This window comes from Phoca vitulina, unplaced genomic scaffold, assembly GCF_004348235.1.
Source record: "Phoca vitulina isolate PV1807 unplaced genomic scaffold, GSC_HSeal_1.0 scaffold76, whole genome shotgun sequence".
In the NCBI taxonomy this organism is placed as follows: domain Eukaryota; kingdom Metazoa; phylum Chordata; class Mammalia; order Carnivora; family Phocidae; genus Phoca; species Phoca vitulina.
The window spans coordinates 4,713,852-4,740,518 of record NW_022589779.1 but is presented as its reverse complement, the minus strand read 5'-3'; the positions used below and the strand labels follow the sequence as shown (position 1 = coordinate 4,740,518).

Sequence of the window (26,667 nt, the reverse complement as noted above, 5' to 3'; positions counted from 1 at the left end):
GAAATTAAGTGAAATAAAATTTAAATTAATACCAGAATTGGGTGCCTGGCTGCCTTAGTCTGTAGAGCATGCAACTCTTATTCTTGGAGTCATGAGTTCAAGCTCTGCGTTGGGTGTGGAGCCAACACGCACACGCACGCGCACGCACATGCACACGCACACACACACGCACACACACACACACTAATAGCAGAATCGTGCTACGTAATCATAATATTCAACTCCTTTTTCAAAAATTTAGGGTATTAAGGAGGGCATGTTCTGCATGGAGCACTGGGTGTTATACGCAAACAATGAATCATGGAACACTACATCAAAAACTAATGATGTAATGTATGGTAATTAACGTAACATAATAATAAAAAAAATTTACAAAATGCTGTATTGTCTGTAGAAGAAAAGATCATTAATAATAGGCACTGTGCATTTAAGACAGGGTAGATGGTTCTTCATTATATATTTAATTTCTGGCATAGTGTTTGATGGCTTGTCTACACCGATAATGAAATTGCCCAGGATGATTAATACTTAAGGTTAGGGGAGAAAATCCTGACTCAGGAGACAATATTTTCCTTATATTTAGAGTAGGAAAGATTAGAGAGTGATACGTATGGCTTCAAGTGAATGGTGAGGAGTCTTCACAAGAGTGTGGGAAGTGATGATTTGGACAAAAAATTCGGTAGCTGAAATGCCACTCAATAGGTGAGATGGGGGAAAGACTAGGCAGGCATCATCATAGAGAAGACCTAGTAGATTCTCAAAATTGGCTAACCTATTCCTTCCCCCTCCTACTTTCCCTCCTCAAGGACAAACTATGTGCCTTTTACTTTTTTATGTTGCCTACAATACCTAGCATAGCACTGCTCAATCAGTGTTGGCTGGTTTGATTTGATAATGGATGCCACGGTTTGTATTAGGGCCTTGGTTATTTTTCGCTATAAAGAAACCACAGGTGGAAAAAATCAGAACATACTTGAGTTCACCCAATAAGCCCTATCCTTTCTTTTCCTATCAGCTTATCTTGGGGTCTATATCAGTTCATCTAAAAATTTCCTATCCCCAGTGTGAAAATAGATTTCATTACAGTCCAAGCTAATAATTTGTGGCTATAAATTTAAACAGATGAATGCAGTTGTAAATGAAAATATTGATATAATTTTGGTTCCAATAAAATCTGAAACTTGAGTTAAGGGGTGCATTTTAAAGCTACGTATCAAAGAAGTGTATCACTGGGGTGGGTAGGATTGCGTGTATCAGAGTTGAAAATATTGATGTTGATTACTTGTTCCATCCGGCTTATGGCCACAATAAATACAATAGACATCTTAGGTGTATTCTTTTCTCAGATAGGAAGTTATCTCTCAAAGAACTGGGAAGTTAAATGCAGTATTAATGGAAAGTGACATTTATGCATGTATATGAAGCTTATTCATGTTTACTTAAGACTGGTAATCCCTTCACATGGAATATATTATTATTAATATATGTGACATGGACTGGAATTTTAATATATTGGCCAGTACTAAGAAGTTTTCTCCTCTGCAACTAAAATCAAACCTTTTCTAAAAAAAATTAAGAAATATTTATATTTTCTTAAAACCGAAAAATGAAGGCATTTTAAAGTTCTATTATATTAGTCTATCAAGGCCACCACACACAACCGTACAACTCTGAGTGTATCATTTATATGGATGACATAAAGATGGCCATAAAGGCTACAAGCCAGGCTTCTTTTGGAGTCCAAGTGGGAGACACCAATATTATAATTTTCTTGAAGTTTTCTTCTACTCCTGACTTCCACTCTATTTTATTCTGACTTCTTTTTTATCTGTTTATCTGGCATCTATATTTTATTTTAAAGGATTTCATCAAATGTTTGGTAACCTCTATCTCTGTTTTTATCAAGTATGAGACAGTAAAAAGCTGTGCTCATACAAACACACAAATCTTATTGTCCTCTGGGATTCATTATAGGCTATCCACTGGCCAGCTGGTTGATTGACTGGTTACCTTGAACTTGAATGTCTGTTGGTCTTATGGATGATCACTGTTATCAGAGAAAGAATTCCATTTCTGGCTGGATTGAGGGTGGGGGATATATAATCCTGCATTTCTGAAGGAGAAGGAGCGTAGAGGGGAAGACAGTTGCTGAAGTCTCAACATCAGGATGCATAATTTCATTTAACCTCCTGTTTTCATTACCATGCCTCCACCCTCCTGTCTGCCTAGTAACTCAAACCTGGCTTCTCCCTGGTCTACATTTACTGGCTCTTGATAGCATGAGGGGGAGGCAAGTAGTCAGACACCTCTTGACTCTGGTTCACCCCACCTTCTATTTGGTTTGATGCCCACGCTTCTTGCGCTCCTCTGGAGTTCTGTGGGAAAATCTATCTCCATTGCTTTGCTATCTCCCTCTGCAGGCTCCTGTGGGTTTACTCTTTCTTTATTCCTCTTTGCTAAATCATTTATCATTCTTTCATCTGTTTTCCATATTCATGTATTGTGGTCATGGGAAATTGAGTTTTGTTTTTTTCTTCGTGCTGTATTGAGGGAGATTTTCTAGAAAATACAGGGCAGAAAAGTATTCCACCATCTAGAAATCTTCCACTAGCCTCTTAAGTAGGCTCCCTTTGTGCAGGTTTTCTCTGCTCTAAACTGTCCTTCCTAGCTGCACCAGAACTACAGTTAAGAAACACAGCCATAGCTGTCACGTTTATAGCCCCTACATAGAAGTAAGCTAGCGTTTACCTAAACACATTGATGCAGCGGTCTTAACTTTATACGTGACCCCATCCCCCACACACTGAGTCCTAGTCTCTTACCTCTAGTCTTTCCATGTGCCTCTTCCTCATGCTCTGACCAAATGGAATTATTCAATATTCAGTGAATTCAGCATGCTGACCCTTTGTAGGTTCCATTATCCCTGTATCTGCTGTTGGAATATGTTTTCCCCTTCTTTCTGCTTGTCAAAGCCCATCCTTTTGTGTGGCTTTCCTTGGTCTTCATTCTTCTAGAGCCTTCACAGCTGCACCTTCCTTTTTCCTTTTTTTTTTTTTTTTTTTTTTCCCCTTTTGGCCACTTTTCTTTAAACCAATTCACTTTTAAAAAGAATAAATTGGCTTCATAAGGAAATTTCTTTTCTGAAAGTAAGTGGGAGCTCTTAGGTGATTTTTAGGTAGGAAGGTAGATTACTTGATCAGATTTGCATTTTAGAGCAATCACTAACTGTAGTGTATAGAATAGTTTAATGCTTAGCCTGCCTGCACTCAGACAGTATTTAGGACTGGTAAAACAATTTGGGTGAGAGATGATGAAAAGCTGAACCAGGGTGATTATAGCAGTAATGGAGCAGAAGGGTCAAGAGGCATTAAGGATATAGAATTAACAGAACTGGGTCAGAGATTGGATGTGAGAAATAAAGAAAAAGTTAAGGGAAATTATCAGAATCAATTTTATGTTTACTTTAGAATTTGCCTGCCTTCATAAACCACTCACTAACTTTCTGGAGTTTTTTTTTTTTTTTTTAAGATTTTATTTATTTATTTGACAGAGAGAGACATAGCGAGAGAGGGAACACAAACAGGGGGAGTGGGAGAGGGAGAAGCAGGCTTCCCGCAGAGCAGGGAGCCCGATGTGGGACTCGATCCCAGGACCCTGGGATCATGACCTGAGCCGAAGGCAGTCGCTTAACCAACTGAGCCACCCAGGCGCCCTCTGGAGTTATTGACTCATTAATACTCACTTTTAAACCAACCTTTAAACTTGAAAATTCTTTTTCTAACACAAATTTAAAGTTTTATTTCTTGCAGAGTCACCAAAAGATTTAGATGGAAAAATAAACGCTTTTCCAATATTTTTTGTTGCCGTAATCAAGGTTCAAGTAAATTTAATGAACCCTCCAAGAAGTTGCTTTATACATTTTATTTAATTTATTTAAACTAAAAGAAAAACATCTTGATTTTTTTAAAACAATTTTTATCATTGAAGTATAGTTGACATGCAGTGTTATATTAGTTCCTGATGTATAATATAGTGATTGGACACATCTATACATTACTCAGTGTTCACCACAATGAGTATAGGTACCATACAACATTATTACAATATTATTGACTATATTACTTATGCTACACTTTGCATCTCTGTGACTTTTTTATTTTATAACTGGAAGTTTGTACCTTTTAATCCCCTTCACCTATTTCACCCACCACCCACCCTTATCCCCTCTTACAACTGCCAGTTTATTCTTTGTGTTTGTGGGTTTGTTTCTGTTTGTTTTTGTAGATTTCATATATAGGTGAAATCATATGATATTTGTCTTTCTCTGACTTATTTCACTTAGCATAATACCCTCTAGGTCCATCCATGTTGTCTCAAATGGCAAGATCTCATACTCTTTTTATGGCTGAGTAATATTCCACATCTTCTTTATCCATCCATCCATCCGTCAATAGAAATGTGGGTTGCTTCCATATTTTGGCTATTGTAAATAGTGCTACAATAAACTTAGGGGTACATATAACTTTTCAAATTAGTGTTTTCATTTTCTTTGAGTAATAAACCAGTAGTGGAATTACTGGATCATATGGTATTTCTGGTTCTAATTTTTTAAGAAACCTCCATACTATTTTCCACAGTGATTGCACCAATTTACATTCCCACCAGCAGTGAATGAGGGTTCCCTTTTCTCCACATCTTTGCCAACACTTGTTATTTCTTGTGGTTTTGATATTAGCCATTCTGACTGGTGTGAGGTGATATCTCATTGTGCTTTTGATTTGCATTTCCCCGATGTTGAGCATATTTTCATGTGTCTGTTGGCCATCTGTATGTTTTCTTTGAAAAAATGTCTATTCAGCTCTTCTGCCCAATTTTTAGTCAGTTTTTCTTTTATTGAGTTGTACAAGTTCTTTATATATTTAGGATATTAACCCCTTATCAGATATTAATTTGCAAATATCTTTTCGTATTCAATAGGTTGACTTTTTATTTTGTTGATTTCCTTCACTGAGCAGAAGCTTTTTATTTTAGTGTAATCCCAATAGCTTATTTTTGCTTTTGCTCCCCTTGCCTGAAGAGACATAGCCATAAATATGTTGTTAAGGCCAATGGCACAGAGATTACTGCCAATACTTTCTTCCAGGAGTTTTATGGTTTCAGGCCTCACAGTTAGGTCTTTAATCCATTTTGAGTTTATTTTTGTATATGATATGAGAAGGTGGTCCAGTTTCATTGTTTTGCATGTAGCTCTCCAGTTTTCCCAGCACCATTTATTGAAGAGACTGTCTTCTCCCCATTGTATATTCTTGCCTCCTTTGTCGTAGGTTAATTGACCATATAAACATGGGTGAATTTCTGGGCAGTGTATCCTGTTCCCTTGATCTATGTGTCTTATTTTGTCCCAGTACCATATTGTTTTGATGACTGTAGTTTTGTAGCATATCTTGAAATCTGGAATTGTGATACCTCCAGCTTTGTTCTTCTTTCTTAAGATTTCTTTGGCTATTTAGGGTATTTTGTGGTCCTATAGGAATTCTGAGATTATATAATTTAGTTGTGTGAAAAATACTGTTGGTATTTTGATACAGATCACACTGAATCTGTAGATTGCTTTAGGTAGTAGAGACATTTTAACAATACTAATTCTTCCCGTTCACGAGCATGGTATATCTTTCCATTTGTTTGTGTCTTCTTCAATTTATTTTATCAATGTCTTAGGGTTTTCAGAGTATAAGTCTCTCACTTCCTTGGTTAAATTTATTCTTAGATATTTTATTCCTTTTGGTGCAATTATACGTAAGATTGAGAAACTCCATAATGGGCCAGCATTTTCCTTAATGTAAAAATGAAATAAACCAGCTGAGTTCAACCATTTACTTGGTGAATCTATTACATATTTTGTGACAATATCAATGTGACCAAAAGCTTTGAATGGGTTCACTTCATAATAATAATGATAATAATAATAATAATACCACTTCATATGGTCTTCAGTATTGAGATGTCTAGAAGGTTTGTAAGGGTCATGAGATTAGACTCCATGGATTTCTTGTTCATATCAGTTCTGTAACAGCAACTAAAGATTCAGTCTTTGATTGACTTTTTAAACTAAATAAAAATAGCATGTCTCATATCTAAATTCCATGTTGTAATTTTCCAACCTCCTTTATCCAGTGTTGCATACATTCATGATTTTTTTTAATTTTATTATGTTATGTTAGTCACCATACATCATTAGTTTTTGATGTAATGATCCATGATTCATTGTTCTTTTTTTGAGTCCTAAATCTGAGATGTACAAAATTACAGCTTTTAAAAATAATAAATATGTAAGTTTACCTCCCAAACCTCTCATTATGTGCAGTAGCAGAAAATTTATTGCTCCCAGTGCAAAATAATTCAGTCACTTCTGATTTGAAGTTCAGTCTTTGAGGAAAATGCTCACTCAGTTCCAGATTCTTCATCTTCCCTTGTGCATCTTTTCTCCCTGGAATGATTGGTTCTGGGAAGGTTGGTAAGCATGGTTGCTAATTATCATGGTGCCAGGATGGGACATCTTGCATGGCTACTAGTGCCCACCAATACTGTCTGGTGAGTGTTGAAACTTACGATACCTGTCAGACCTGCGTTATAACCTGTCCTCACACCTTTTTTTTTCCCCCCTTTGTACTTTCCTGTATCAGATCTATGCATCCTTCCTGTACTATTTCAAGTGCTCTCTAGGATAACTGGCTTCCTTTTTGATAATTCCATATGGTTCTCAGGGGATTGGAAAGAAAATGGATGCTCTTCTATATTGTTTTGGTAGACCTTGTACTTTGCAAGTCCCTTCTCAGGCCCAAATGATACTATGAAACTTAGCCCAGACAGTTGGCCTGTTAGGTCAGCTCTCAGGACCTTGCCTGCCTTCAATTCTCTTCTCAGTACTAGTTTTCATCTTTGTGGGAAAATACTTATGTCACAGTCACACTTCCCTAATCTACCATTTATTTGTTAATTTTATGTACACTGCTTTCTAAGATGTAGAAGCCTAGTTATTGCCATGGAATTCGTTGGTTTTCAACACAATTTCTGTCTGTTATAGGTTAAAACATCCTATATGACTTCTCAAATATTTTTTGAACATAGCAGCTTTATAGGAATATATAGCTACTGCTTGAATGTTGGGGAAAAAAACTAATTGTATAAATAAGTGCAGGGTTAAAACTAGCTCAGCTAATATTTAAAAATCATTTGACAACATTTATAATATTTTCTAACCAGGTTATAGATTTGTGTCTTTCTGTTAAAATAGACTATTGACTTAAATGAAGTCTGCTTTTCCCCTACTACTTCTTTCATTTCTTTGATCATTTAACACTCATTAAAAATACTGTATTTCTTTGAAACAATTATAATATAATATAAAGACATACCTCATGTTTTAAGAGTAGTGCATGCAATAACAAAAATAGTCATAATTATTTTTATGTAACTGTTTAGGTTACTTATATTCATCAAATACCAAATTAAATATTGGTTTAAAAGTTTAGGGGCAGTTTGCTGTGATACACAAAGGCTGTGTGTTACATTGTCAATAGTAAAAAAAAAAAAAAATACCATAAAAGTTTAGGACTCTGTGGAGAATCAAAGTAGATGTTCTTCTGATGTTGTTTTACTGTGACAAGTTCACTGGACAGAAGCAGTATAGTCACATATATTGCCTTCTATTTGAACCCATTACTTTTTAATGAGAAATAAGCATTGTAAGAGAAATATTATAAGAGCAAATGACTAAGCTAAGAGATCATCACATCTTGCAACAGTTTTCCTTAGTTAGGTTAACTACATTTGGGCAGATAGCTAAGATTTAAGGATTTGAAAATTATAATAGTTCATAATATTAATAAACTTCTCATTATAATATAAATGTAGTTTATATTAAAATAGTGAATAATAATGTTCAACATTTGACAAATACTTACTAAGTGAAAAGCTGTGTTCCAAAAGTGTAAATTCATTCAATCCTCACAATAATCCCATTAGTAGATAATACTATTATTGCCATTTTACATATGACAGAAGCTCTGACACTGAGAGAAAATACATGTTCACTCAATGTCTACATGGATATTAAGTGACAGGGCAGAAATTCCAACAATATAAAATGTTCCTCAAAGAATGCATATTATTGCATAATAGGCCCTAAAATACATGCTGATTAATATGAAATATAAATTATGCCATGGTACCTTTGATTTTTATCATATTTAATTACAGTAAATGAATTAATGTATATATGATTTTACCTGACCTTCTAAGTATCCTTTGGTAAGTCTGATCTCATTAGTTTTTCAGAATTTCCTAAAATATAATTACCACATGAGATGACATTTATATTTATAATATTGGAGTTAAAACAGGTGACGAAAACTGACTTCAGATATTTAGAGATAAATTATATTTAAAGCTTTAGCCAGGCCATGATTACTAAATATTAATTTATGATTAATTTGATATTGTGCCCAATTATATCAATTTATTCACTAAAAACCTGTAATTGTTATTTTATAGCATAATCCTACAGAAATCATTACCACTCATTTTGTAGTTCATTTAAGTGAGGCTAAGAGGTTAAATATTGTGATTTTTTGTGTGTGTGTGACAATGAACCAAAGGCAACTTTGGAGTTCAGATCCAAAATCTGGACATGATTTTACCATTCTGTTATATTTATTTGAACAATAGATTCTTTTTTTTTTTTTTAAAGATTTTATTTATTTATTTGAGAGAGAGAGAGAGAGAGAAACAGCATGAGAGGGGAGAGGGTCAGAGGGAGAAGCAGGCTCCCCGCCGAGCTGGGAGCCCGATGCGGGACTCGATCCCAGGACTCTGGGATCACGACCCAACCCGGAGGCAGTTGCCCAACCAACTGAGCCACCCAGGCGCCCCTGAACAATAGATTCTAATGTGACAGTTGACAAGGTTGTTTGTATCCTCTCTTATCAGATTAGTACAGTAAGTTTACTGATGAGATTTGCATATATTTATATACCATGTGTCCTTTGCTTGAAGATTATCTCATTAAAGATATACCTCATGTTTTCACTTTTTTCTCCAATTTATATATATAAAGTTTTAAAAGACAAAAATAAGTTTAAATATAATATTAAAATATATTTATAAGTTACTTTGTAATTGTTTCATGTTTCATCTAGATTATAACATCGTTTTGAAAGGTACTGGTTTATTTGAAGGGTCTCAAATATCTTTTACACATATTAAGAAAGAGTAAGTAAAAGGACTTTTTAAAATGGAGATTTATTTTTGGTTTATTTATATAGTCTGAATTGATTTTGCTGGTTGCAACTAAAGTCAGAGATTATGGTCTGAGCAATGTTTCACATATTAAAGATGCGAGACAAGTCAAAGCACTTAAGCTTGGGATTCCTCTGGAAGAAATCCTGGACCAAGTAAAAAACATTTTATGAGCTAAATCAGAGGCTTTTCCAGTCAGTCTTGAAGCCAACCAGCTGGCTTCCCATCTGTTTTCTCACCTAAGTTCCAGGAGCAATTTGGGTAGAGTCTAAGACACTGTTGACATGCATTAGGAGAATGAAAGTATTCTTATTTTCATTTCTAATACATTCCATTCTGTGTGTATTTGAATAAGTATTTTTTTGCATAATTTAATGCCTTCGTAAAACAAAATATTTGCAACATAGAGCCTGATGGAGGTGAAGTCACAAGGGAGGTGTTGCAGACAGGAATGAGAACATGGCAACCTTAGGATTAGATTCATGGCTCTGAGTATGGATGGCAGACAGATCGGTGGCTGCAGTGAATCAGAAAGAAGGCAGGAGGAGTCAGAGACATGAGTAGTGTCAGAAGCAAGAAGTCCAGGGTGCCTAGGTAGCTCATTCGGTTAAGTGTCTGCCTTCCACTTGGGTCATGATCCCAGGGTCCTGGGATTGAGCCCCAGGTGAGGCTCTCTGCTCAGTGGGGAGTCTGCTTCTCCATCTCCCCTACTTGTGCCCTCTCTCTCTAATAAATAAGCAAAATCTTAAAAAAAAAAAAAAAAAAAAGAAGCAAGGAGTCCAATTTTTTTCAATCTTCTGCCAATCCTCTCAAAGTTTTTAACCTCTACAAAACAATAACCTTAATAAATATTTGTTGGAAAGCCTCTGTAGAAAATAAAACTGATGCCATAATGATGATAATAAGAGCAGACATTTCTTCAGGGCTAACTCTGTGAGGGGCACCATACAAGTGCTTATTTTGTCCTACCATAATCCTACAATGTAAGTATTATTATCGTGCTTATTTTGCAGATGGGGAAATTAAAGTTTAGAAAGGATAAGAAACTTGTCCAACGTCTTCAGGGGGTGGGGTGGTAAGATGTCTGCTGGGCCTCAAAGCCAGGTGTACTGACTCTAGAACTCATGTTTTTCATCTTTGTGGGATGCTTTAAAATCCATCAACTGGTCCTTATAACTTACTGCCTATGGGGATAAGGGCACAAATCAAGTCTGACTCAACCTGAAATTTCTAGTAGAAGGCCAAACAATTAATGCTATCATTTGAATGATGTATTGATGACCAGAAAGTCCTCAATGTTTTAGATTCTGAACAGTATAAATCCTTGTAAAAATATATTTTTGTAGTGCAAAATAGAAAATGCAAGTAGAATAAAATTTTGAGGAAAATGATCCCCAAATAAGAGTATCTAGGAATCATGTTTTTGTTTTCTAATTTAGCAGTTATGCAAGTACCTTTTCTCACACTAATATCTTTGATATAAAGAGGATCATGAACATATGGAAAGGAGGTATAATATTGTTATCGCATATATTTTTCTAATGTAGTTGGATGCTTCCAATTATTTATAGTCTTTTAGGAAATTTAATCACCACTACATTGCATTAAGATGCCACTTTATATTTTCTAAACTGAAGAAGTACTTTCTTTGACTTCTAAGTTGTATTTTGGAATGTTTGTGCCTAGGATCCATTTAAAAAAAATTCGCAGTCCCACTTTTAGGTTTAAGTAAAAATACTAGGGTGTAAATGTACAAAGATACATTTTAAGGATGTCTCTTACAACTTTAGATGCAATAGAAACATATTTAAACAAATTAAATATCTTTTAATAGGAGGATTGATATTATGTACAACATAACATCAAAAATAGTGAGATACATATAGGTAAAATGGTTGTAGCAGTTTTATTAAAATATCGTTATGTAAAAAGTTGAGAAGCAGAGAATGATATGTGAAATTTGAGCCATATTTGGTTAAAAATCTTATCGTGTGTGTATGTATGTGAAGGTGTGTAATGTGGTGTCATGTGAAGTGTGTAGGCATAGAACAAAATTCTAGAATTATTCATACCAAAGTATTCAAAAGTGAGTAGGGGTTGCAAGTTGTGGGGAAACTTTTACTTCTTACTTTCTACACTTCTGATTTACTTTGTTTCATTTTTATTAAAAAAATGCATTGGTTTTGTTAGAAACAAAAAGTAATTTTTATAATTTGCTTGGCATTCAGTGCTTATGACTAAAAGATATAATTTACCTTTCCAGTCTAATGTGTCCTAATTTCAGGCTTGCTACCTTAATTACAAATTTTCTAACTGTGTCTTTGGTTCCTTTGCCATTCTGCCTTTCTTTATCTGGTCTCCTCTGTGAGGAAGGCCCTTCCCTTCACGCCTTTTTTTTGTTGTTGTTTAAGATTTATTTATTTGAGAGAGAGGGAGAGCCAGCCGGCAGGCATGCAGGCATGTGGGGGGAGGGACAGAGGAAAAGAATCTTCAAGCAGATTCCCTGCTGAGCTCAGAGCCTGAGTAGGGGTTCTATCTATGTCACAACCCTGAGATCAGGACCTGAGCTGAAACGAAGAGGCCAAGGCTTAACCGACTGAGCCACCCAGATGACCCTTCCCTTCACTTCTTGTGTCCAGGTTCCACTGTGCTTCTATAGCACCTTTTTATATGTATATTTCTCAATCAGTTCCTGTTCTCTAATGTCATTTCAGATATTGTGTTCTTCTGTTACATCATCTATCATAGTCTGCCTTGTTATAAACTTACTAATATATTCATATGAACCACCCATAAAACTGAAACATCTTAATGCTTATTTATTTCCTTATAATTAGATTACCTTAGAAGGTGTCTCATAACATTTGAAACATTAGTAGTATTTTGTGAAAATTTTCAACAATCCCAGCTTTTCTTTATATCCTAATTTACTATTGAAGAGTCACCTCTACTTTATGACAGATTGCCAACCTTGTGACTTATAATCCACTCCTCAATTCTCTGCTGTAATTTCTATGTAATAACTGTATTTGCTTCCTCTATTTTCTTATATAAACACATTTCAAGAGGCTTAAATGGGAGATGACAGTCCAAATAAAATATCTTCGGCATTTGCAATTATTTCATAGCATGATGCCAAAATATTGTCACATACAGTATCTCACATGACAGATCTAATCAAGTCTCAGAGAAACAGAAATGTTTATAATAGGTTCCTGTATAAATCAGCCCAGGTGGTTTCCTTTTACAAGGACAGGCAGGATTATTTTCAGGATGACAGAACCAGGGGAAAGAGTGAAAACCCAAGTGATTTGCAAACAGGAGTTTCCTTAGTAGTCATCCGGGAAGGGAGTTTTGCTGTGTCACAAGTGACGAGTCCCTGGTTTTGAAAGAGCGTGAATCATCCTCCTTTGAAACAAGAGATAAGTGGGAGAGAGAGCTGTATAAAATTATTTTACAACTATTTCCTTTTGAGCTATGACTTCTTAAACTGGAATGTGATCCAGAATAGCTTCCCTTTGAATCCAACATTTGTCTTAAGCATTTTTATTGTCTCTATTTTCTCTCACACCATCGTACTTCTTCTCTCCCTCTGTTCAACAGATTTATACTGACTGGGCCAACCACTACCTAGCAAAATCGGGCCACAAGCGGCTGATCAAGGATTTGCAACAAGACATTGCAGATGGAGTCCTGCTAGCCGAAATCATCCAGATCATTGGTAAGACCTGCCCTCTGGGAAAAATCATGAAAGTCTCTGCCCCCACCCACCTTGGTCAAACACAATTTCAGTTGAATGCATAGGACCTCAGTCCGTGAGTCTCTGAGACTCATGTAGCTTTCCCATGTTTTAATTAAAAATGTTTATGTGAGAATGTTTGAAAAAAGCAGTTTGGCTATACTTTTAAATGGCTAGAACTGGATCTTTACATACACTGAATTGTCAGAAATGAACGCTTCATTAAACCATATGTCTCCCATGTGTGCATTTCATTAGCTAGAGCAACTCATACGCTCTGAGATTCCTTGAAACTGTATCCTGATCCAGCAGGGACAATTGTGAAAGGTTTCATGTCAGCAGTCATTTGGCACAGGCTAAAGAATTAGCAGTAACTTCCTTCTCACTCACTTTTTTTTTTTTTTTTTTTGCCTGATCTGTGCATATGGACTTGGCAGCTAACAAGTGTGTCCCCTCGTACACGGCTTGGGAGACAAGAGTGAATGTAGCAGCAGCATTGTGCTTGTTTTTTGTTTTTTGTTTTTTGTTTTTTTGTTTTTTTAGTCTCCTTTTGTGTTTCACGTCATTGCTTAAGCATGTCATTCTTTTTTTCTCTCTTTTATTTTATTTCTTGGCTTTAGCAAATGAAAAAGTTGAAGATATCAATGGATGTCCTAGGAGTCAATCTCAGATGGTAAGAATCATGTTTATTCTAAAATATAATGCTTATCTTCACTTTGATTAAACTACATTTGGAAATGGACTAGAAATTTCTCTTGCCTGCCTTCCTGCTTAAGAAACCATTTGGTCACATTCTATCATATGTATTTCTTTGGGTGCAATTTTATGAACAAGTGAGAGTATCAGCACAGTGGAATATGTGTAACTCCTGAATAACACATCTCCAGGTGTTTTCTCAGATCCTGACTTTCTGCTGTTGTTCTGATGTCTGAATAATTTAACACTGATTGTGCTGGCAGTAAATCCCATTTCCAATTTTAAGTGGAGCCTTTTTGTCTGAACAACTGGTTTGAAGAACAGAATTTGCCATATGCATCTTAAAATATATATAAATGGTATTTTCTTTGTTCATAACAAAGTCCTGTGTAAACACATGGACTCTTCAGCACTTTTGGAAATAGCTCCAAAGGCATGCTGCCGGAAGTTTTCTGAGCAGTGACTGATCAAGAGATATGATTCATAGCCTTTTCCAGAAAGCTGTTGATCTCGAGGTCTGTGTCTTCCCCGGCCCTCTTTTTATCTTTACTAACTGGTAAAGCTTAAAGTTTTGTAATAAAAAAAATAGATTGATAAACTGCTGAGATAAGAACTCACTGCTCTCTTAATTAAATAGCCACAACTTAATTTTATAGGACAACCTGAAGTACAAATGCCTTCACTGAAGTTATATCAGTGGATATAATCAGGAGTGATAGCCAAAATCCATAAGATGAGGCTTCCTTCAAAACTCTTTTTAGCACTGAATAGGCATTTTAAGTGAATGTGATGAGTGTTCTTAATTGTCAGAGATTGGAAGAATGAAAAAAAAAGTGAACTCTTTTGATGTGCTGCCTTGCTTTACTTAAGGTCAGAAAACTGAAATCCAAAATAATAAAGACTGTATTCTTAAAGAGTGATTAACTAGCACATCTGGGGTGTGTGTGTGTGCACGTGTGCGTGTGATTAATAAAAACTCTAAGGAACTATTACAACGTCATAAACTCTAACTGTTGTGAAAAAAAATCACCATAGAAAACAATTTTCTGTTAAATACTTCAATTTTAAGGAAATTTCTGATCTAATTATTCTGGGCACAAGTGTGACTTTCTGGAAATTAATTACAGTTTTACTGAAAGTAATTATAATACCTTCAGACCCTCCTAAAATAATAGCTGTGTGATACTGTAAAAGAGATGTAACCTCTCTGAGTCTCAGCTTTTTCATCTGTATAATGAGCCCTAATTAGGATATGATAATGACATATAATCATGGACATTCTTTACTACCTAAACTGATATGGAAATACATAATAGTGCTGTTACAGACTTTGTTAAGACACATTCATGAATTAACACCTGCTAAAAGATTTTTAGGACTTTATCTTAAAGAGCTCTGTAGTCCCTGAATATCATATATTATGTTTCTTAAACTCAACACTTGGTTTTGCTTTCATTACTTCAATCATAAAGAAGTGCTGGATACTAAAACACATCTTCTCTGCTGTCATTCCAATTTGATTCTGATTACAGAGAGTCCAATAAACAGCCAAGATAATGCTTTATGACAGAAGGGAAAAAAAAAAACTCCAAAGCTCATAACTATGGATAGGAATTCAGTCCCTAGACATTTATCTGAAACATCTGTACCAAAGATTCTACAAATCTGTGGAAACATTCTCATGAGTATTAGACTCTGTTAATTTTTTATTACTTCCTACTCCTTATTAGCCCTAAAATGTCGTGTAACATCTAGTATACATGTTATGTTAATATTTCTGCTTTTGATTAAAAAAAAAAACACAGAAAAACCAAAGCCTAAGAAATGTAAATGCTATGAAAAGGTAATTTTTCCAGCCAAATAGTATTAGTTGGAATCTCATTGAATTTTGAGTAAAGAATGACTTGTATCCTCTCATTTTTTACATAAAAAAATGTATCTCATTTTTTCTGATGTGGTTGAATTTTGAATCTGAAATTGACATGCCCTCCATGTGTTGACTCAGAATAATACATATGACAAAAATGTAGTTTTTTTGCTTTAGTTATTTTTGCTTCTATTCTTAAGAACTGGCATTGGTACTATATTATTAATGAATAAAAATTCCAGATTTTAACTGAGACAAGAAAGTAGAGGAAAGAGAATTATGAGAGAGCATGACTAGGATGAATTTCGTATATCTATTCCAAAAAGGATGATGCCTCTTTCTGTATTGCTTAACAACCAAGACAGTGAGTGCTATCCTTACTCACAGAACTGCTTTCACTACATTTTTTTGGTATATCTCATCTTTTGTGATCTTTGCTTGCTGTTTGTGTTTAATAACAAAAGGTAAGGTAAAACTAGGTATGCTACTGTTTCTAGTCACAAATTGTCTTTATTTAAATTTCAAATTTGATAACATTTATTAGACTGTTCTAAGCCTTTAAGAACATAGATTCTCTCATGGTATGAATCTATAATATTTTAATAAGTATTTTGATGAATAACAACCAGGTAATTCATATTGAGCCAATATTTGCTGAGCACCTGAGCTACAAAATGTAAGGACATTTGAGGATCAGGGAGGCAAATATTGAAATAAATAATACCAACAGTGTTGCAGAGGCAAAAACAAAAAGTACTGTGAAGGGAGTGAGCTTGGTGCATTCCAGCAACAGATAGAAGACCACGGTGATTTGAGGACAGTGAGGTGTTTGGATGGGATGATGGAAGCCTGATCACATAGGGCCAAAGTAAGGAGTTTGTATGTCATTCTAAATTGGTTGGGGAGCGTTTGGAAGACTTTTAAAGCTGGACTGTGGCATGATCTGATGTAAATATTAAAAAAAAAAAAAAAAAAAAGATCACCCTAGATGCTTTCTGGGAATTGTAGAATATGTGTTAGTCTCCAGTTGGATGTGGGAGTTGAAGAATATAGGGAGTGTAAAATGGTCCCACATATTTGGCCTGGTAAGTTACTGTTAGACATGATTAGTACAGAGGGAGAAAACAGGCTAAATGTAGAAGGGGGAGGATGACAAATTCATATTTTGAAAGTGTTTGACCTATCCATTGGAACATCAAGTAGGAGGTGACTTCAGGCAATTAGGCATGTGTTCCTAAGGTGACAAGTAAGGTATTAGAATATATCTGGTACATAGGTAATGATTGAAGCCATGGAAAAGGATGAGATCTCAGCAGAAGGCCTGTATAAGGTCAGGAGGGAAGAAATTTGAGGTTCTCACATAGGGAAATACCAATATATAAGTGATGAGCAAAGATGTAGAGTCAAAAAAAGGAAAGATTGGTGAGTGAGCCCATCTTTAAGAGGGTAGATCCACATATGTGGTTTGTGGATCCTTAGGGTAGCTATGGTAGTTTAAACTGGAGTATTTGGACTAACCCAGTGAGATGGGGCAAAGTAAGATGAGCAGAATGTGGTAGATGTTGTCAAATGCTACTTAGCCTACTAGTTGGTGTGCTGGAACAAAGAAGTTGGTTCTAGCAATTGGACAGGCATTAATGACCTTTATGCAAACATCTTCTATAGGATAACCATGTGTTAAGGAGTAGCAGAGGTGCACATATCCACTGAGTCTTGAATAATCTTTCTAGGAGTTTCCTGTTGAAGAGAAAAATAATGTATATATAGTTTGAGAGGAAGGAAGAGTGAAGAGAGATTTTGGAAGGAGGGGGAATAGGCAGAGAAAGTAGAGAGAGAGGAGGACCCCAGAGATTGGGGAGGCAAGAGATGATGCTAAATCCTAAAGGAAGTGGCAAAGGAAGAGATTTGAAGTCTGTGTAGAAGATTTAATGTTGGAAAAGAAGGGGTACATTTTCCTTTGCTGACACAAGGGGATATGATTGTGTGAGATGTGGGTATCTGAAAATGGATTAAATAGAAATTGAAGGAATTCATCAATAAGATAACTTCAGAGTATTAGAGAATAATAATATGCTTTTTTTCCATGGGATTCTCTATATTACTTTAGAGTATAAAGAAAAATTCTTATGATATCCCAAAATAGGTGAAGAAAATTTAACAATAAATCTTTCAGATTACATGGGCCAAAGAACACATGTTTAAGAGAAATATGAACTTGCCCTTGTACCAATTTATTAGCATAATTATTGAGATTTGATTCATGTTTATTCTAAGTCTCAAAGTCATGGTTATCTTTTCTTGATAAGCTTGAGACTAAACTCATCCTGAAAAATGGAACTTAGTTTGAAGGAACTTATTCAACACTATATTTAACCTTACCCAAAGATGAAGTTACTGATATGGATCGCACCTGTTGAGTAATTTCTAGGTGGGTGGTTTCAGAATTCAAAATATATGCTGCATGCCACACTTTGGTGAGATTACACAAGGAAATAAATTAGTAAACTATAAATACTAGGAATGTTCAGAATGCCCAGCAGATTAAAAATAGCAGAAAAATGCCCAACATGTATTTGAAATGCAGAGGCACAAGTGCTAGGTTCTTAGACAAAAATGTAAGACACGTAGAAGAAAAGTTATTGGGAAAACAAATTTTCTTTTATTTTAAAATAGACCATTACATTGAAGCATCTTCACAAATGCATAGAGGGATTAGGAAATTTATGTGAAGTAAACCAAGATTTTGAACATACCGTAGAGCGGAGGATCTGACAAATGTGGTTCACAACTCGTCCTTCCTTTTTGCTGGCTCCTCTCATGTCCTCACTGTAATAGCTCAATTGTGTTTCAGCCACATCTTTTAGTCTTTCTAACATATCACATTGTTTAAAATTTGCTGATAGGAGGATTTGGGAAATACTTATGCTTCTTGCCCTTTTTTTATTCCTCAAAAGTAGAAAATTTGGTTTCATTCTCCCTTAATTCTCCATTTCCAAGTCCCACAGGGTTGTGACTTCCAGAATAATACCATTATGGATTTTATAGACATCTTTATTCCATTTCAGTAATTTTACACTTATCTGGACAGTGAAACTGTTCTTCCTAGTAAAAGTATTTTATGCTTTTATCAGTATTCTGTCCTTTAAAGTTTTCTTTTAGCCACTGCTTGTAATTGCTTCTCTTTTAAAGGATCTATTTAGGTAAGATAGGAAGATGAGGTTTCTGACCAAATAGGGAAGAGATAAAATATTGGAATGCTCTTAAAGGTTTAATAAAATCTTATAAATGGCACACTGCAGGATTCTAGCACTATGACTCAGAGGAGTGGAATATTGCTAAGTTAGTCCATTCACATGATCCCCTGCCATTTTTGAAACTGTTCATCTTCTGGAATGGCTAGAAAAAGATAGCTTAATGAAGACAAATGCTTTACTACAAATATAGCTCTGATCTCTAAAGAAATGCTAAGTGGAAATTTCTACTTTGTAGTTTTTGTCATAATTTCATTATTTTCATATAGGCTCAAACTTTGGAAGCATAAGCATAAGCTAGTAACATCAAGAAATTTATACTTAAGTTATTAGAATATCGCCCTGATGATTTTTAAAACTGAATTTGTCTCTAGAAGTTGCTCTGTATTACTAGCAAAGTTCAAATGAAGTAATTGAAATGATATGGAGACATTGAAAGGAAGTGTGTTAAGTTGAAAGGACAATGGTCACTGGAATTCTAATTCGGACTCTCTGACCCAGGAAAAAGATTCAGTGAATGCTCAGTCTCTACTCATTTCTGCATTGAGGAAATTAGACCAGTGGAACTCTGACCTGCTAGATTGATTTAACAAAGCACCAAAGACCATGGTTTCTGTTAATGATTTTATCTTAGAATATACTTGGGTTTTCACTCTTTATAGCTTTATAAAAGTATCTTCATAGTAAGGTGAAAAAGATAGTTCTTAAAATATATTAAGTCCAATTTACAAAGAAAAACAATAATAGCAGGGGAATCATATTTTTATTGGAGTTGTCTGGTCTGCCGTTAAGAAATTAAATAAATGTTGAAAATACAAGAATGCTTTTCTACATTATATTATAGAATAAATAGTTTAAATGTTCTCATGAGTATCAATATACTGGTTCATGCCGTTAGTAGGACAGATAGAAATTGAAATGAAGTAACTAATTTTGAATTGGGTGCCAAATTCTCTGTAATTTTTTTCTTTCTTTTTGGAGAGCATATATATATATTTTTTCTTTTATTTGAGGAAAATTAGTAAGCTTTATATATGCATGTATAAAAACCATTGTGAACCATAGTTAATATTTCAACTATATATTGGAACATCAACCACTTTCTTAAACATGTAGCATGTTCTTTATCCTGATATTTTTTAAAGATTTATTTATTTTAGAGAGAAAGAGAGAGGGAGGGGGAGCATGAGCAGGGGGAAGGGGGAGAGGAAGAGAGAGAATCTCCAGCAGATTCCCCACTGAGCACCAAAGCCAGCTCGCAGCCTCCTCGCAGGGCTGATCTCAGGACCCTGAGTTCACAAGCTGAGCCAAAATCAAGAGTTGGATGCTTAGCTGACTGAGCCACCCAGGTGCCCCTATCCTGATATTCTTTTTTTTTTTTTTTTTTTAATCCTGATATTCTTAACTTAATTGCTGTAAATTGTTCCCCACCACTAGGTCATATCCCAGTAAACACAAAGTACAATCATACCTATTATTAGAAAGTATATTTTGTAACAATCCTTTCATAAATTTAGTTTTTATTACCCTCAATAATCTAATCTCTTTTAAAAGGACTTACTGCTCCATATTTTTCAAACTCTTTCTTGAAATTTCATAGAAAATGACCACTTATAATAATCAATGATAAAATATATAACAGAACACTTTTCAAAACTGTAGTTTGGCAAATAATATACTAAGATATGAGGCCATTTTAAATAAGAACTATGCTATTCTTAGCTTAAAAACCTATGACAAATAATGTTATAAAAATTACTTCTATAAAAAGAGAAAAAGGAAATAGGGAGAATCTTGTTCATTTGATCTCAGTATAATCATTTGAAAAGTTTATCTTGGATGAGATAAATTATTTGGAATATCAGGAGAAAGGCCCAAGCTAGCTACTTTATGACATTATATTTAAATGATTTTAATGTAAATTGAGTTAAACTGATTCATCTAGATAGACACAGATAAAAATTCATGAAATGTCTTTGAAAAATCATATTGCCCACTTGATTTGTATTAGCCATGTTTCAAACATAACAAATAATAATTGTGAAATCATATTATAGAAACCAAGTTGTAGATCACTCAACAATATCAGCTTCACTTATTGATCTGCTTTAATGATTGACTGTCAGCCATGTGTATCTGGTGCTGTGCTGGATGATTTGTTTGCATTTTTCGTTTAGCTTCACAGCAAACCTGCAAAGGAACAGGGTCTCACTGAGCCTGCCTACAGAAGAACCAATATTAGGTCTCATGTCTCTTTGAGGCTAAACCAAATTGCTTTTTTTTTTTCTTTTTTTCTTTTATTATGTTATGTTAATCACCTTACATTACATCATTAGTTTTTGATGTAGTGTTCCATGATACATTGTTTGTGTATAACACCCAGTGCTCCATGCAGAATGTGCCGTCTATTAATACCCGTCACCAAGCTAACCCATCCCCCCACCCCCCTCCCCTCTAGAACCCTCAGTTTGTTTCTCAGAGTCCATAGTCTCTCATGGTTCATCTCCCCCTCCGATTTCCTCCGCTTCATTTTTCCCTTCCTGCTATCTTCTTCTTTTTTTTTTTTTTTTAACATATAATGTATTATTTGTTTCAGAGTTACAGGTCTGTGATTCAACAGTCTTACACAATTCACAGCACTCACCATAGCACATACCCTCCCCAATGTCTATCACCCAGCCACCCCATGCCTCCCACTCCCCACCACTCCAGCAACCCTCAGTTTGTTTCCTGAGATTAAGAATTCCTCGTATCAGTAAGATCATATGATACATGTCTTTCTCTGACTGACTTATTTCGCTCAGCACAATACCCTCTAGTTCCATCCACGTCATTGCAAATGGCAAGATTTCATTCCTTTTGATGGCTGCATAATATTCCATGGTATATATATACACATCTTCTTTATCCATTCATCTGTTGATGGACATCTTGGCTCTTTCCATAGTTTGGCTATTGTGGACATTGCTGCTATAAACATCGGGGTGCACGTACCCCTTCAGATCACTACATTTGTATCTTTGGGGTAAACACCCAGTAGTGCAATTGCTGGGTCGTAGGATAGCTCTATTTTCAACTTCTTGAGGAACCTCCATACTGTTTACCAGAGTGGCTGCACCAGCTTGCATTTCCACCAACAGTTTGGAGGGTTCCCCTTTCTCCACATCCCCGCCAACATCTGTCGTTTCCTGACTTGTCGATTTTAGGCAATCTGACTGGTGTGAGGTGGTATCTCATTGAGGTTTTGATTTGGATTTCCCTGATGCCGAGCAATGTTGAGCACTTTTTCATGTGTCTGTTGGCCATTTGGATGTCTTCTTTGGAAAAATGTCTGTTCATGTCTTCTGCCCATTTCTTGATTGGATCATTTGTTCTTTGGGTGTTGAGTTTGATAAGTTCTTGATAGATTTTGGATACTAGCCCTTTATCTGATATGTCATTTGCAAATATCTTCTCCCATTCTGTCGGTTGTCTTTTGGTTTTGTTGACTGTTTCCTTTGCTGTGCAAAAGTTTTTATCTTGATGAAGTCCCAGTAGTTCATTTTTGCCCTTGCTTCCCTTGCCTTTGGCGATGTTTCTAGGAAGAAGTTGCTGCGGCTGAGGTCGAAGAGGTTGCTGCCTGTGTTCTCCTTTAGGATTTTGATGGACTCCTGTCTCACATTGAGGTCTTTCAACCATTTGGAGTCTATTTTTGTGTGTGGTGTAAGGAAATGGTCCAGTTTCATTCTTCTGCATGTGGCTGTCCAATTTTCCCAACACCATTTTTTGAAGAGACTGTCTTTTTTCCACTGGACATTCTTCCCTGCTTTGTCGAAGATTAGTTGACCATAGAGTTGAGGGTCCATTTCTGGGCTCTCTATTCTGTTTCATTGATCTATGTGTCTGTTTTTGTGCCAGTACCGTACTGTCTTGATGATGACAGCTTTGTAATAGAGCTGGAAGTCCGGAATTGTGATGCTGCCAGCTTTGCTTTTCTTTTTCAACATTCCTCTGGCTATTCGGGGTCTTTTCTGGTTCCATAGAAATTTTAGGATTATTTATTCCGTTTCTTTGAAAAAAGTGGATGGTATTTTGATAGGGATTGCTTTGAATGTGTAGATTGCTCTAGGTAGCATTGACATCTTCACAATATTTGTTCTTCCAGTCCATGAGCATGGAACGTTTTTCCATTTCTTTGTGTCTTCCTCAATTTCTTTCATGAGTATTTTATAGTTCTCTGAGTACAGATTCTTTGCCTCTTTGGATAGATTTATTCCTAGGTATCTTATGGTTTTGGGTGCAATTGTAAATGGGATCAACTGCTTAATATCTCTTTCTTCTGTCTTGTTGTTGGTGTATAGAAATGCCACTGATTTCTGTACATTGATTTTATATCCTGCCACTTTACTGAATTCCTGTATGAGTTCTAGCAGTTTTGGAGTGGAGTCTTTTGGGTTTTCCACATAAAGTATCATATCATCTGCAAAGAGTGAGAGTTTGACTTCTTCTTTGCCGATTTGGATGCCTTTTATTTCTTTCTGTTGTCTGATTGCTGTGGCTAGAACTTCTAGTACTATGTTGAATAGCGGGTAGTGATAGTGGACATCCCTGCCATGTTCCTGACCTTAGGGGGAAAGCTCTTAGTTTTTCCCCATTGAGAATGATATTCACTGTGGGTTTGTCATAGATGGCTTTTATGATATTGAGGTATGTACCCTCTATCTCTACACTTTGAAGAGTTTTAATCAAGAAATGCTTGTCAAATGGTTTTTCTGCATCTACTGAGAGGATCATATGGTTCTTGTTCTTCTTTCTTTTATTAAAGTATTGTATCACATTGACTGATTTGCAGATGTTGAACCAAACTTGCAGCCCAGGGATAAATCCCACTTGGTCGTGGTGAATAATCCTTTTAATGTACGGTTGGATCCTATTGGCTAGTATTTTGGTGAGAATTTTTGCATCCATGTTCATCAAGGATAATGGTCTGTAATTCTCCTTTTTGTTGGGGTCTTTATCTGGTTTTGGGATCAAGGTAATGGTGGCCTCATAAAATGAGTTTGGAAGTTTTCCTTCCATTTCTATTTTTTGGAACAGTTTCAGAAGAATAGGTATTAATTCTTCTTTAAATGTTTGGTAGAATTCCTCTGGGAAGCCATCTGGCCCTGGGCTTTTGTTTGTTAGGAAATTTTTGATGACTGCTTCAATTTCCTTAGCGGTTATAGATCTGTTCAGGTTTTCTATTTCTTCCTGGTTCAGTTTTGGTAGTTGATACATCTCTAGGAATGCATCCATTTCTTCCAGATTATCTAATTTGCTGGCATATAGTTGCTCGTAATATGTTCTTATAATTGTTTATATTTCTTTGGTGTTGGTTGTGATTTCTCCTCTTTCATTTATTTATTTATTTATTTATTTATTTATTGGGTCATTTCTCTTTTCTTTTTGATAAGTCTGGCCAGGGGTTTATTGATCTTATTAATTCTTTCAAAGAAGCAGCTCCTAGTTTCGTTGATCTGTTCTACTGTTCTTTTGGTTTCTATTTCATTGATTTCTGCTCTGCTCTTTATTATTTCTCTTCTCCTGCTGGGTTTAGGCTTTATTTGCTGTTCTTTCTCCAGCTCCTTTAGGTGTAGGGTTAGGTTGTGTATTAGAGACCTTTCTTGTTTCTTGAGAAAGGCTTGTATTGCTATATACTTTCCTCTTAGGACTGCCTTTGCTGCATCTCAAAGATTTTGAACAGTTGTGTTTTCATTTTCATTTGTTTCCATGAATTTTTTTAATTCTTCTTTAATTCCTTGGTTGACCCATTCATTCTTTAGTAGGATGTTCTTTAGCCTCCATGTATTTGAGTTCTTTCTCACTTTCCTCTTGTGATTGAGTTCTAGTTTCAAAGCATTGTGGTCCAAAAATATGCAGGGAATGATCCCAATCTTTTGGTACCAGTTGAGACCTGATTTGTGACCTAGGATGTGATCTATTCTGGAGAATGTTCCATGGGCACTAGAGAAGAATGTGTATTCTGTTGCTTTGGGATGGAATGTTCTGAATACATCTGTGAAGACCATTTGGTCCAGTGTGTCATTTAAAGTCTTTATTTCCTTGTTGATCTTTTGCTTAGATGATCTGTCCATTTCAGTGAGGGGGGTGTTAAAGTCTGTATTGTTGTCGATGCATTTCTTTGCTTCTGTTATTGTATTGTTGTATTGTTGTCAATGTGTTTCTTTGCTTTTGTTATTAATTGGCTTATATAATTGGCTGCTCCCATGTTAGGGGCATAGATATTTACAATTGTTAGATCTTCTTGTTGGGTAGACCCTTTAAGTAGGATATAGTGTCCTTCCTCATCTCTTATTGTAGTCTTTGGTTTAAAATCTAATTTGTCTGATATAAGGATTGCCACCCCAGCTTTCTTTTTGTGTCCATTAGCATGGTAAATTTTTTCCACTCCCTCACTTTTAATCTGGAGGTGTCTTTGGGTCTAGAATGAGTCTCTTGCAGACAGCATATTGATGGGTCTTGTTTTTTTATCCAATCTGATACCCTGTGTCTTTTTGTTGGGACATTTAGCCCATTTACATTCAGGGTAACTATTGAAAGATATGAATTTAGTGCCATTGTATTGCCTATAAGGTGACTGTTACTGTATATTGTCTCTATTCCTTTCTGGTCTATGTTACTTTTAGGCTCTCTCTTTGCTTAGAGGACCCCTTTCAATATTTCTTGTAGGGCTGGTTTCGTGTTTGCAGATCCTTTAGTTTTTGTTTGTCCTGGAAGCTTCTTATCTCTCCTTCAATTTTCAACGACAGCCTAGCTGGTTATAGTATTCTTGGCTGCATATTTTTCTCCTTTAGTGCTCTGAATATATCCTGCCAGTCCTTTCTGGCCTGCCAGGTCTCTGTGGATAAGTCTGTTGCCAATCTAATGTTTCTACCATTGTAGGTTATAGATCTCTTGTCCTGAGCTGCTTTCAGGATTTTCTCTTTGTCTCTGAGACTCGTAAGTTTTACTATTAGATGTCGGGGTGTTGACTGTGGAAAATATTTTTTAATCCTCTTTCATAGATAAGGAATCTGAGGCTTCAAGGGAATAAAAACTTTCTCAATTTCTTATATTGTATAAATTGCATAAGTAGAATGCAAGTCCAGTTTTACATGGCTGCAAAACTTTTAATTATTATACTCTCCTGCTTAATCAACTGACTCCTTGCAACTAACCACAGATCAACTCAGCACAAAAACAAACTGCAGTGAAACAAAATTACTATCTCCTCCCCCTCTCTCTGTCCCACAACACAAAGTAACTTGAGATGGAAAAGGGAGAAGTGTGGCTTAGCATTGCAATGACATGAGGCACCTAAATTAAATTGCATGTTTTACCCCCCCCCCCCAAAGGCTTAACAAATGGGAGCAAGGCCTGGAAATCCGCATGCTCACAGATCCCAGCTCACTCTTAGCCTTGCTGGAGTTGTGATATCTACTGCTTTATTGACTAGATATTGTATTCATTACCTGTGGCTGATGTGAAAAATTATCACACACTTGGTGGCTTAAAACAAAAGAAATTTAGTCTCGCATGGTTCTGGAGTCCAGAAGTCTGAAATCAGTACCACAAGACCAAAGTCAAAGTATCCGTAGTTCTGTGCTCCTTTCAGAGATGGTGGGAGAAATCCATTCCTCGCCTGTTATAGCTTCTGGTGACTGCCAGTATTCTTTGGCTTGTGGCCACATCAGTCATTCTATATGTTAATATACTGGGTGTAAAAGTGCATTGGATATTTGAGATTTAATTTAGAAGCATTTCAATCTCGTGGACTTAGAGTATGTATAGAACAAGTA

The 26,667-nt window shown here is 35.7% G+C and overlaps 1 protein-coding gene across 5 annotated transcripts in view; it reads left to right on the top strand.

Annotated features, from left to right (window-relative positions):
• Window positions 1–26,667, top strand: part of NAV3 (neuron navigator 3) — a 579,712-nt gene that overhangs the window by 318,164 nt on the left and 234,881 nt on the right. For all 5 annotated transcript variants that reach the window (XM_032393716.1, XM_032393720.1, XM_032393719.1 and 2 more), the window contains exons 2-3: window positions 12,901–13,018; window positions 13,657–13,709. In XM_032393716.1, the coding sequence (XP_032249607.1) occupies window positions 12,901–13,018; window positions 13,657–13,709 (171 nt within the window). The remainder of the gene's footprint in view (window positions 1–12,900; window positions 13,019–13,656; window positions 13,710–26,667) is intronic.